The sequence below is a fragment of the Cavia porcellus genome, unplaced genomic scaffold, assembly GCF_034190915.1.
Source record: "Cavia porcellus strain 051 isolate PalLab524CR breed Dunkin Hartley unplaced genomic scaffold, mCavPor4.1 scaffold_6, whole genome shotgun sequence".
Classification (NCBI taxonomy): domain Eukaryota; kingdom Metazoa; phylum Chordata; class Mammalia; order Rodentia; family Caviidae; genus Cavia; species Cavia porcellus.
The window spans coordinates 96,064,012-96,076,506 of NW_026947489.1; the positions used below are offsets into that span (position 1 = coordinate 96,064,012).

General features: G+C 53.0%; 1 protein-coding gene across 6 annotated transcripts in view; it reads right to left on the reverse strand.

Annotated features, from left to right (window-relative positions):
• Window positions 1–1,415: 1,415 nt before the first annotated feature.
• Arhgap27 (Rho GTPase activating protein 27) overlaps window positions 1,416–12,495 on the reverse strand; it is a 32,864-nt gene continuing 21,784 nt past the window's right edge. For 4 of the 6 annotated variants that reach the window (XM_013148131.3, XM_013148134.3, XM_013148136.3 and 1 more), the window contains 16 exons: window positions 11,569–11,970; window positions 10,878–11,060; window positions 10,673–10,753; window positions 10,521–10,604; window positions 10,186–10,253; window positions 9,927–10,017; window positions 9,416–9,523; window positions 4,284–4,382; window positions 3,569–3,647; window positions 3,370–3,492; window positions 3,162–3,260; window positions 2,995–3,072; window positions 2,780–2,914; window positions 2,594–2,699; window positions 2,314–2,517; window positions 1,416–2,185 (listed from right to left, as the gene is read on the reverse strand). In XM_013148131.3, coding sequence (XP_013003585.2) covers window positions 2,343–2,517; window positions 2,594–2,699; window positions 2,780–2,914; window positions 2,995–3,072; window positions 3,162–3,260; window positions 3,370–3,492; window positions 3,569–3,647; window positions 4,284–4,382; window positions 9,416–9,523; window positions 9,927–10,017; window positions 10,186–10,253; window positions 10,521–10,604; window positions 10,673–10,753; window positions 10,878–11,060; window positions 11,569–11,970 — 1,911 coding nt within the window. In that variant the 3' untranslated portion in view covers window positions 1,416–2,185; window positions 2,314–2,342. Of the gene's footprint in view, window positions 2,186–2,294; window positions 2,518–2,593; window positions 2,700–2,779; window positions 2,915–2,994; window positions 3,073–3,161; window positions 3,261–3,369; window positions 3,493–3,568; window positions 3,648–4,283; window positions 4,383–9,415; window positions 9,524–9,926; window positions 10,018–10,185; window positions 10,254–10,520; window positions 10,605–10,672; window positions 10,754–10,877; window positions 11,061–11,568; window positions 11,971–12,495 lie in introns of all 6 variants that reach the window. The other 2 variants (XM_063251765.1, XM_063251764.1) reach the window with 2 other exon arrangements.

Sequence of the window (12,495 nt, forward strand, 5' to 3'; positions counted from 1 at the left end):
GAGTTGTCAAGCCTGAGCTCAGAGCCCCCTCTGCGGATGCCCATATGATGGAGGGCCTCCCTCTGCCTGACCCCAGAGCCCCCTGCCAGACAGGCCTTCTCTGTCCCCTCCTGGACCAAACATCACCAGCCCCAGTCACTAATTTGGAGCTAGGCTGAAACCTGTGGGCTGGGGTCCAGTGAGGGACAAGACTTCAGAAGGCCTACAGAACTGGCCTTGGGCAAAGCCTCTGGTGCCCCCTGCTGGCAGCTCTGCCTCAGCGCCCAGGTGCTCTGCAGCAGACACCCTTCTGCCTGGCCACCTGGACCAGCTCCAGGTTGCAGAGCAGTGTATGGGATCCCTAGGGAGGAGGTCTGGCTCTTGATGGCTGAGTGTCCTGCTTCATCCTTCAGTGGCAGCTGGGAGAGACTCCAAAGCCCACCACACGCCACATCCAAGGCAGGTTGTGAACTAGGGACAAGAAGGGCATCATGCTGAGCTTAAGAGGCTGGTCTGGAAAGGTTGTTTGCTGCATTAATGCATCTATGGGACATTCTCCAAAGAAACATCAGACACATAGAGAGAGCTCCAAGGCGAGATGAGGATACATAGCAGAAGGAATCCTCTTTCTTCATGGTGGCTCATACACGCTAGACACAGCTGTCTAACACCAACAGTGCTGTTACAGGTGGGCCTAGCTGGTGGATAGGGTCACGAGGACTTTGTAGGCCATCTCACTCAGTGCTTCTCTGCATTCTGCTTGCCAGCTGTCAAGAGTTAAGCAGCACTGCTCTCCCATACGGCCCTGCCATGATGCCCCACCTCAGAGCCAGCCTACTGTGGACCGAAACCTCAGAACCCATGAGCCACATTAAACTTCTCCTCCTTTGATTTGTGGCACAGGTATTACATCCCATGAGGATAAGCGGACTAGCCCACATGCTTTGGAAGAGACATCTGGGTCCTGGGAGCAGCCACCCCAACAAGGTCTCGGAGCACCTGTGCTTCTTCTTATAACATGGACGGCTACACCATCAGCTGCTGAACCTTGCCTGCTTCTGTCCTCTGGTCAGAAGAAAGGGGCTCCCTGCCACAGTCTCCTACTTCAGGGGCTCCAGGCTGCCCTCTAGTTATGGCTCTCTATGTAGGGTGAGCCATCAGAAGGTCTCCTGTAGGCTGGATGTTTCCTTTAGACCAGGCTTCCAATACAGGGGCCCAGCATGCCCTGGCTTAATGGCTCAAACCTACTCCAGGTGTCACCAGTGGGCTGCAGCACCCTATCAGCACAGAGCCTGTTCTTTGCTCTGTGGTGGCAAGAGAGAAGGGTAGGATGAGGGCCTGGCTTCTCACCCCACCATGTTCTCAGGGACCTTGGAAGAATTACAGATGTTTAAACTAGAATCTGGTCTTCCGAATCATCATCAAAACACCCTTGCTGAAGTAGAAGAATAAAACATATTTTATTTCAATTATTAGCTTGATTTACAACTTTTAAATACTTAGATGTATGAAAAGAGATCCCTACTGGTACTTCTACCTGGACCCTGGTTCTACAGGGCCAACAAGTATGTTCCTGGCACACAAGAACACAATACCTACTTTGAGAGACACAGGGATAACAGGGGCAGGATGCCTGGCCTGGTGTGGATGCTCAATACAAACGAGCTATTATTGTCCCCTGAGCCATGAGCAGGGAGGTGGGGCCACAAGATCCACAGCCTGAGGTGGTTTGTGCATGAGAAGGGACAGGTCGGGCCTCCTGACCCAGGTGCACTCCTTCTTCTCTGAGGCTGGGTGCCCTAGACCTCTCCCAAGGGCAAGGGGAGTCCCAGTAGGTATCTTGGCAGCTGGGGCCAGAGAAGGTGCTACTCCCTCCAGAAGAGCAGGCTGGCTGCTCTCTGGCCCCTGCTGGGAAGGGCCGCAGAGAGGCTGGGTCCCCTGGCGAGGGCTGTGCGCTGGTGAGGGAGGGGCCTTGCAAGCAGGTTTTCATCCTGTATCAGGGCTCTGTGTGGATAAGGCCCCCTTTATGGCAGGGGCAGGGGACAAGGGCAAGAAAAACCCTTGCCCAGCACAGTGCGGATGGGATCCTGATGTGGATCAGCAGACAGGAAGGCCAGATCTTTGGTTGGGGCAAGGAGGCTTAGACTGGAGGTCACATGGTCCTGTCAAGATCTGTCTGTTTCTGCGTGGTCGCCTACACAGGCACCTGCCCGAAGGAGCCAGAAAACCCCTCATAAAGTCTCCCTCCCAGAACAGAAGCCCCCCATCCTGGCACCCAACCAGAGCACCTGGCCTAGGTCAGGACAAAAAAAGACCTATTTCAGGTCGCTGTACCATCGGCACTGAGGATGGGTGCCAGTCGGTTAGTGTGGTGGGAAGATGTCTGTGCACTGCTGCAGGATGAACTCTACCACCTGGTTCTGGAGCACCATAGTCATGGGAATGCTGGCCTCTGTCTCTGGCCGCAGCAGCGTAGGCCCGAACACAATGGCCATGCTCTGCACTGACATGCGGTTCTGCTCTCCGTGCTCCACCACCCTGAGAGGGAAGGACAATCAGGCTTGGGGTCGGGGTCATGGGGACCCCAGCTTGGGTGCAGAGTCACCATGCTCACCGGTGCAGGTGCTGGAACAGCAGCTGCAGGGTGTCATGGTTTGGGGTGGGCAGTGAGCACACCAGGTCTCGAATGCAGCGGGCACGCTTGGCCGGGTCCTGCAGTTCTGTGGGGAGATGGGAGTTGGCACAGCACACCAGGGCACCCAACCCTCCCCCCCACTAGGCCCTCTGGGCTCTGGCTCACTGATGGCTGCGAGGAAGAGGGGGAAGTGCGAGAAGGGGAAGAGTGGCTCAGGCAGCTCACGCAGGAAGAGCTTGAGCGCACCAGTGAGCACATGGACATCATCCCAGCGTCCGTCGTCCAGGTCTAGGCGCTCGTCTGCGGGAGGGGGGAGTGTCAGGGAGGGGCAGCAGGTCAGAAGGGACAGAGGATCAGGGGCCCCAGAGTGGGGGTGTTACCGTGGTCCACGTGGTAGCGCAGTTTCTGGATGGTGGCCAGGTTCCCACTGATGCGGTACAGGCCGTCAGTGTCTAGCCCTGTGGAAACCGAGGCGCTGATGCACCTTTCCAAGCCCCAGACCCAGCACCCCCAACCTCCCAGTCCCAGTATTGAGAGCCGCGCATACCCCGGGCCTCCACAGCGCGCACGCATTGCTGCACGAAGCGTGGTACTGAGCTCTTCTCTCTCGCGCAAAGGGTGGCCAGCGAACAGCCGAAGACCTGGTCTAGGGACAGGGTGTCAGTGCCGAGCAAAAACCTCTCCCTAGTCCCCCTCTTCCAGAACCCCGGGCCCCTCACTGAAGCCCCCTCCTCGAACCCCCCTCCCCGTGGTACCCCTGATGTAGCCACGCTCGCGTAGTGACTGCAGCGTAGGCCGCCTCTGCAAGAACCTCCGCAGCTTGTGCCGCACCCGGCTCAGGTCACTCTCCAGGGTCCCAGGGCTTGGGGCAGGCGCGGCTGCGGCGGGACACGAGCATCAGCAGGCTGTTAGGTCCCAGCCCGGGTCCTCTCCCCACCCCTCCACCGGGCGCACCTGCGCAGTCCTCCTTCTCGCTGGACTGGAAGTCTGTGCTGTTGGCTTCACTGTCCTCCTCCAGGGCTGGATCTGCGGACTGGAACTGAAGTCTGAGCAGGGCAGGGTCCAGAAGCCCCTGGCAGGCCTCAGTGGAGATTCTGAGGCAGAACCCCCTATCCAGCCCCCCATCAGGATGTTGCCTCTTTTGGCCATGGGAACCCTTAGGCACCCTTACCTTCCCATCTTGCACCCCTCACCCCGCAGCCTCTCTACCCACATCTTCCTCAGCACCTGCACACCCTCCTCCAGATCAGTTTCCAGCCATCAAATACTTTTTCCAGCAGAAGCCAGCACACTATCAATAGCTGCACTACCACCACCTCCTGCATCTGAGCTCCTGCTTCTATCACTGCAGTCCACAGATGCACTCATGGCCAGGTGAAGAGCCGTGAGAGGGGTCCCCCCATCTCTACTTATGTTATTAGTATTTTGGAACCTGAAAATGGTACACTTGAATTCAGTCTTTTATCTTCTTGTTTCAGCCTGTTGGTCTGGTGTGCACCTGGCTCTAAGTATACCACCTATATTCTTCCTTCTTCCTTTGAAATTGAAAATGCCCCTCATGCCCGTCCCTTCCTGCAGAGCCCTCCAGAGAGGCCATCCTTGGGTGCCAGGGTTCACTGTGCAGGGCAGAGTGCCTCCCCACAAGCCAGGAGACTGGGGCTCTGCCTACCCGTTCCTGGATGCCCTGCAGGATAGCCTTGTGCCAGGCGCTGATGACATCCTCTGAGTCGTGCTGAATCAGGTACTCAGAGCCATCTCGGCTCCGCAGCTGGAGGAACACAAATCACTGGGTCACAGAGGAACCAGGCCAGGGTGGACGGGGCTCAGAGGTGGAGATGACCTGTCCCTGCCCTGTAAGGGCGGAGCCTGGCAAGCAAAGGCCTGGCCCAGGGTCAGCAGGGGTCTAGAATAGCCTAGTGGGTGGGGAGGTCTGTAGACTGCACCTCCTCTGAGGAAAGCGAGACCTTGTGTGCAATGGAGACTCTGAGTTGTCCTGGCTTTTCCAGCCTGTGCCCCCACACTGCCCTACACTCCAGCCCATCCATCATTCAGCATCTGTCAGCCAGAACATGGAGGAAACCTGGCATGTGTGCATAGCCTACTGACTTGGACAGCCCCACCCCCAGTCTGTGCCTGTGACCCAGAGGGGCTAAAAGTCTTCTAAAACAATATCCATCATGTCTTGCAGCTTGCTCAGAACATAACCAGCTCATGTCTGTGAGTCTCCCATGCCCTCACAGGCTTCCGACATAAAATCATCCCTTGCTCATTTTCTTCCACAAGGAACTCCTGGGCCACTGATTCCAATACTAGTCTTGATCGAAACAATTATTCAGCCAATCACCCTAGCAGTCTGTTTAACCACAAACATTACTGCTGGGCACCTGCTTATACATTTAATTGGAGGAGCTACACTAGCCTTAACTACTATCAGCATCCCTACAGTTCTAATTACATTCGTTATCTTATTCTTATTGACAATACTAGAAATTGCCGTGGCAATAATTCAAGCCTATGTATTTACGATACTAGTAAGTCTTTACCTACATAACAACTCTTAATGACCCACCAAACACATGCTTACCATATAGTAAACCCCAGCCCATGACCACTCACAGGGGCCTTATCTGCCCTTCCACTAACTTCAGGTATAATCATATGATTTCACTTCAACTCAAAAACACTATTAACGCTAAGTTTTTTAGCCAATGCTCTCATTATATATCAATGATGACGAGACATCGTATGAGAAGGGCCATATCAAGGACATCATACAACAGCTGTACAAAGAGGATTAAGATATGGAATGGTCTTACTGATTATTTCTGAAGTATTTTTCTTCTTGGGCTTTTTCTGAGCATTTTATCACTCTAGCCTAGCCCCAACCCCAGAACCAGGAGGATTTTGACCACCCGCAGGTATCAACCCATTAAACCCTATAGAAGTCCCTCTTTTAAATACATCAGTTCTCCTAGCATCGGGTGTATCAATTACCTTGATCCCACCACAACCTTATAGAAGGGAACTGAAAACAAATCATTCAAGCCTTGGCCATTACAATTGCCCTAGGTATTTATTTTACCCTACTACAAGCCTCAGAGTATTATGAAGCCTCGTTTTCTATTTCTGACGGAATTTATGGCTCAACCTTTTTTGTTGCAACAGGGTTTCACAGCCTACATGTAATCATTCCTTTTAGTATGTCTTTTCCGCCAACTACTCTACCACTTTACAGATAGACACCATTTTGGCTTTGAAGCAGCTGCTTGATATTGACACTTCGTGGACGTAGTATGACCGTTCCTCTACGTCTCCATTTACTGATGAGGCTCATACTTTCTTAGTATAAACAGTATTGCCGACTTCCAATCAGCAGGCCCCAGATACACCTGGGAGAAAGTAATTAACATCATAATTTCTCTACTAACCAACTGCTTCTTAACCCTCCTATTAATCACGATTGCATTCTGACTACCTCAAATAAACACTTATACAGAAAAAACTAGTCCATACGAATGTGGGTTTGACCCCACAGAATCTGCATGCCTACCATGCTCAATGAAATTTTTCCTTATCGTCATTACCTTTTTGCTGTTCGACCTAGAAATTGCCTTACTATTGCCACTTCCACGAGCATCTCAAATCAACAATCTTAACCTCATACTATTAATTGTACTTATACTTATTTTAATCTTAACACTAGGCCTAGCTTATGAATAAACTCAAAAAGGCCTAGAATGAACTGAATATGGTAATTAGTTTAATCCAAAAACAAATGATTTCGACTCATGAGATTACGCTTAACACGTAATTACCAAGATGTCATCAATCCACTTCAATTTAATTATAGCCTTTGCCATCTCATTTTAGGTACAATACGCTACTGATCCCACATAATGTCAACATTATTATGCCTAGAAGGCATAATATTCTCAACATTTATCTTTGGCTCTCTTGTCATACTCAACTCCCACTACCTACTATCATTCGCAATTTCGATTATCATATTAGTGTTTGCTGCCTGCGAGGCAGCTGTGGGCCTAGCATTATTAGTTATAATCTCCAACACCTATGGGACTGATTATGTACAAAACTTAAATTTACTACAATGCTAAAAATTATTATACCTACAATTATACTTATTCCAACCATCTGATTATCTAATAAACCAATAATATGGATTAACACAACATCACATAGCCTACTAATTGCATTAATTACCCTAACAACTATTAACAAACTTGACACCACTGGACAAAATTACTCTACAAACTTTTCATCCGATTCATTTTCCTCCCCTCTCCTCATTCTAATGACATGACTCCTACCGCTAATAATTATTGCCAGCCAACATCACCTAAACAATGAAACAGAGACACGCAAAAAATGTATATAACCCTTATAGTTCTCCTTCAAATTTCCTTAATCATAACTTTCTCTGTTACAGAGATAATAATATTTTATATTTTATTTGAAACAACCCTAATTCCTACCCTAATCATCATTACCCGATGAGGGAAATCAAGCAGAGCACATGAAAGCAGGCCTGTATTTCCTATTTTGTACACTAATTGGGTCTCTCCCCTTATTAATTGCTTTAGTATACTTACAAAACTTACTAGGGACTATAAACTTCATAGCATACTCATCAATTGCCCATATAGGATGAATAGCAGCTATTTTAATCTATAATCCATCAATTATACTAATAAATTATATCATTTATATTTTTCTCACAGCCTCCATATTTTCTATGTTTATTATATATAACAGCATAACTACATCTTCTCTAAGCCACACTTGAAATATTTCCCCACTGTTAACCACAATAATAATAATTACTCTCCCATCATTAGGAGGCCTTCCACCTCTAACTGGGTTCGCTCCTAAATGATTAATTATTCAAGAAATAGTAAAAAATAGTAACATCATTCTCCCCACTGCAATAACCATCAGAGCCCTACTCAACCTATATTTCTATATACGACTAATATATTCAACATCACTAACCCTATTTCCTTCAAAAAACAATACAAAAATAAAATGACATTATCAGTACATGAAACACAATTTCCTACTCCCCACAATCTTAATTATCTCCACCCTTTTAAATGTGTGCTTGTGAGGGACCCCACAAAGCAACTGTGATCTGCAAGGACATCCTGGGCCCCAAAATGCCACACAGACCCTGTGCTAGAGCCTTTGAGGTTCTTTCTGCAGGAAAACCCTGCAGTCGCCTACAGGTCGCCCTGAGCAGAGGGAAGAAGGCTGTCATTGGCAGGGAGGCAGACTTGAGTTTCCTTCAGGACTGGCACCCTTCCTGGCTCACACAGCTTCTAAAGGCACTGTTGCCTTCAGACCTTGTCAAAAAGACAACTGGCTGAGTGTGGAGGCTGAGGCAGGAGGACTGACATGAGTTTAAAGCCACTTGGGCTACATAGTGAGTTCATGACCAGCATGAACTATATAGTGAGACCCTGTCTCAGAAAACTACCAACCCCCAAAACAAAGATGACAACTAGGCCAGGCTTTCTCAGAAGCTTCATCAGCAGCCCAATCAAAAGTGGCATGATAGGCAACACTTTGAAGGATGCCCCAGTCTAGGAAGGACCAAGGCTCACAAATATGAGGTCCTGGCTCAATATGACACCATGGCAGACATGAGTCCTTGATGGAAACTGCCCTGCCAAGTTTTGAGAAGACTCCAGATGATGGATCAGAGTAGCTCATCTCTAAAACTGGGTTTCCAATGCTGCTCTGAACACCGTGGCTCTGGAACTGGATGAAGCTCAGCGAATCACTGTAAACACTCCACTAGCGCTCTTTGAAGAACTGGTTTTTCTGGGCTGAGATCTGAGGTCAGGTTTGCTCCTATCATAATAAGCTACCTGGAAAGCACAGGATCCCTATGACCCAACAGGGTGGTCTGCAACAGGGTACTGGCCTCATCCTCTAGGCCCCATGTTCACCAAGCTACATGCTAGGAATTTCTTTAAGAAGAAACTGTGATTTTCTGAAGAGCTGGCCCTAAAATTAGCTGTGTCACTGACAGACCATCTCAGCTTCTGGAGACACAAGCTAAACTTTTCAGCAGCTGCCTGAGCACCTGCTCATCACCTGCCCCCAGTCCTTCTCCACTTGACTTCCACCTCTAACATGTTTTGCCTGGTCCTAGGTTCTTAAGGGATTTCGCCAATTTGCCTTGTATAGGTATTTATTTTTGAGATAGTTTTTATATGCAATTCAGGCTGAACTTGGACTCACTATGTAGATGAGACTGGCCTTGCACTCACAGCAATCTTCCCCTTGCTACCTCCTGAGTGCCAGGATTACACGCATTTGCCGTTGCACTCAGCTAACACCTGTGTTTTTGTTGAAATTTGCTGCACAGCTTTCAGAGACCAAGGTGTGGATAGAGCAGTTTGAAAAGGAGACCAAAGGAAAAAGGGAACAGGGCACTGTGAGGCTATCCCCCGGGTTTTCCTGTTCTTCATGCTGGGGACACCCAAAAGTTTGTTCCTGCCCTGGTTTCTTTACTGGGGACCCAGTAAAGAACCTGACTCTCGTAGGGGAGAGCAGGTGCCCCTGCCCAGTTGCCAGAAGGTAGCAATTCTAGGCATGACTGCTTCCTCTTCCAGAAATCCTTGCTTCTCACCAACCTCAGCTCCTTCAGGGGGAGTATGGGGCCCAGATGGCAGAAACACTGCCCCAGGATGAGCAGCTTTGGCCTTGCACCCCATCCCCCCAGCTTCTCTTTCTTGGTACTATGGAGAAGGCACCTCTTCCCTGCCCACTGCTCACCTCTAGCACATTCTTCTTGCTGGATTTGTCCTTGGGAGCCCAGGAAAGAGAGGCCCCTTTCAGCTCCACTGTGTACTCTGGTGTGGAGAGCTTGCAAGGCTGCTGCCTCTGGCAGAGAGGAGGAGTGGCACAGGGTTAGGGGATCCTCAACTCATAGGGGCCTGCCACAGCACCTGTCTCTGACCCATGGCTTCTTGGTTCTCGGAACAGACCGGGGATCCCAGAGGAGTCAGACAACAGCTTTGGGTTCCTGGGCCCTAGATGTACTGGTGCTTCTTAGTCAGAAGCCTGTTGGCTGGCTTGTCCATTTCTCTCCACCCAGCAGGGTGCCAGGCTGGGCCTCCTTCTTCCACCTGCAAGGACTGCCCCACCCCAAGGTGACTGGGACTGTTTGTCCTGTGTGGATCTACTGCCAACACTCCTCTCTGCTGAGCCCAGCTGCACTGCTTCGAGGGTACAGCTGTCTCAGCCCAGGTTAGGTGGGGAGGTTCTGGCAAGGGCCCTAGCTCACCAGGCCGCCTGCAGCTGAGGTCTTGGAGTCCTTGAAGAAGGTCAGGACACTGCCCTCCAGGACCGACCAGGAAGTGCTCCAGTGCTTCTTCCTGGAGGCAGGCAGGGCTCAGATTTGCTCCCAGCAGAGGATGCACTGTGACCCCCAGGGTAAGGGCATCCTTTCCACCAGAGGCAAGGCATGATCTCTCAGTGCTCCTAGGACTTCATGAGAGATCCCTGAGGACAGGCCCACACTGCCCCTCTGGGTGAGCTCTCACCGGAGCCGCTTCCCCTTGTCTGCTGTCCGGGTGCAATGCAGTACCCCTGCCTTGTCCAGGGTCTTCATCTAGACAGAAAGGAAAGTGGGGCTCCGGGATGAGCCATGGCAGAGGCTGGCCCTCTCCATGGCAGCTCCTTGTGGGCTGAAAGAGTCTCCTCCTTATTGGCCACCTACCCGGCAGCTGTGGTGGGACGTGCTTCTCCTCCCAGCCCTCCCCCTGGGCTTAGTGCTGTCACAGAAAAAGGCAAGATGGCCCACTCTGTCTCCACCCCCAGCTCTCCAGAACTCTATTTCTCCAGTGATGTTCACCAGGGCCTGCTTGCCCATATTCACCTTTTCCTCTGGGGGGCTGGCCAGGGCTGGGGTGCTGCCATCCCGACTGGTTTTGCGGATGCTTCGAGGGGCAGGGATGGGGACCTGGGGAGAAGGGCACTGTCATGTAGGATCCCTTCCATTACCCAGGCTATCCCTCCCAGGCTGTTTACCTGGGGCAGCTCCCACCGCACAGAAGAGTCCTGTGGCTTGTAGAAGTAGACCTTGCCATGCTGGTCCTCCAGCTGCACCCACTGGGTCGAGGGGACAGGGACAGTCAGAGCCCAGCCCTGAGCATGGGAGAAGGTCCCACCAGCAGATCCAGGACAGCGTCAGGTTTGGGGGCTCCCGGGAGCACCCCACCAGCCTCTGTCTCACCTGTTCTCCCGTGAAGTGGTTGGTGTAGAAGGTCTGCTGGTCCGGGCCTAGATGACAAGACCAGCCAGGGGGCGGGGACAACGGGGACGTGGGGCTGGGCTCCCCACAGGAGATCGCGGAGGGATAGTCTTCCTCAGGATAACTGGACAGCGGCTCTGGGTAGTCAGCCTCCGGGGTGGGAGGCTACAGGGAGCAGAGGTTCTTAGCGCCGGTACTGCCCCAGCCCTTACCCTTCCACAGCCAGTGGGCCTCAGTGGAGGCCGCAGGGTCACCAGCTCCACTCTTGCCCCACTGGTCCTGCCCCTCACCTCAGGCCCGGGCCTTGGACTCTGCCTCTCCCTGGCCGGAGGACTCCACTTTCGCCTTTCGCCCTGCCCCTGAGGTCCACCCCCATTCGTCTTGGCCCAATCCGCTCTGCCCGACTCCTGCCCCTATCCCCACCCACACGGCTCCGCCCCAGACTCCTGCCCCTATCCCCACCCACACGGCTCCGCCCCAGACTCCCGCCCTGTCTCCGCCCACCAGGCTCCGCCCCAGACTCCCGCCCTGTCCCCGCCCACCAGGCTCCGCCCCAGACTCCCGCCTGTCTCCGCCCACCAGGCTCCGCCCCGGACTCCCGCCCTGTCTCCGCCCACCAGGCTCCGCCCCAGACTCCCGGCCTGTCTCCGCCCACCAGGCTCCTCCCACTCACCCGCCGACCTGCGGGGCAGACTGGGCTCTGTGCTGGACGCATGTCCCCTAGCGCGTCTTCGTTCTCGTCCCTGGGCACGTCCTCCCAGGCCGTCTCGCCCGTCAGCGGGTTGTAGAAGAATACCCTGCGGCTATCCTCATCCCAGTACTGGTCCCACTCGCTCTCCAGGCTCTCGCGACTGCCGGCCGAGGTCGGGGAAGCGGCCGGGCTGGCCTCGCCGGGCGGCTCCCACGTGGTGGCGCCCGTGTCGCGGTTATAATAGTAGCGGCGCCCGCTGCCCGCGTCCGTGTGCTCTTCCCACGCCTCCCACGCGGGGTCGGGCCGAGGGGCGGCGGACGCGCGTGGCGACCGGGCCAGAGGTCTCCCCACGTTTACGTACACGGGGTCGGCGGGCGCGTCCACCTGTGGACAGCGATAGGGACACGTACATGTCAGGGGCCACCGGCCGGTACAGCCACCCTCACCTCCCGGTCCGGCCTCCTGGGGTCAGTGGCCCTTCTCCCCACGCCCGGAATGCAATGGAGGAGAGGGAGGAAATGTTCCTGCTAGTGATGGGCCATGCCGCTGATTACCCATTAACCAGTGACCGGTCCTCACGACTGAGAGGGTGGGCAGAACCCACTCGTCCCTGCTGCACCGAGCTCATTCCAGGGGAGCCCTGGGGACCGAACCCTTCAGGGTGCAGCTGGCACTTTCCACTGTGGGATTCACAGGTGTTGGCATCAACAGCTGGGCGAGTGGAAGTGGAAGGAGGAAGAAGGCATTTGGGGGTCCCTGTGATCCCAAATCCACACCCGTGTCTGATTCACACGTCCTGGCTCCCCGCTGGTTGCAAGGCAGAGTCCAGTCCCGGCCTTGTTCCTGCCACTCCCAGTGCCCTGCCCCTCTCGGTGAACTTTAAGCTCCAGCTGTTAAAGCTGCTGCAAG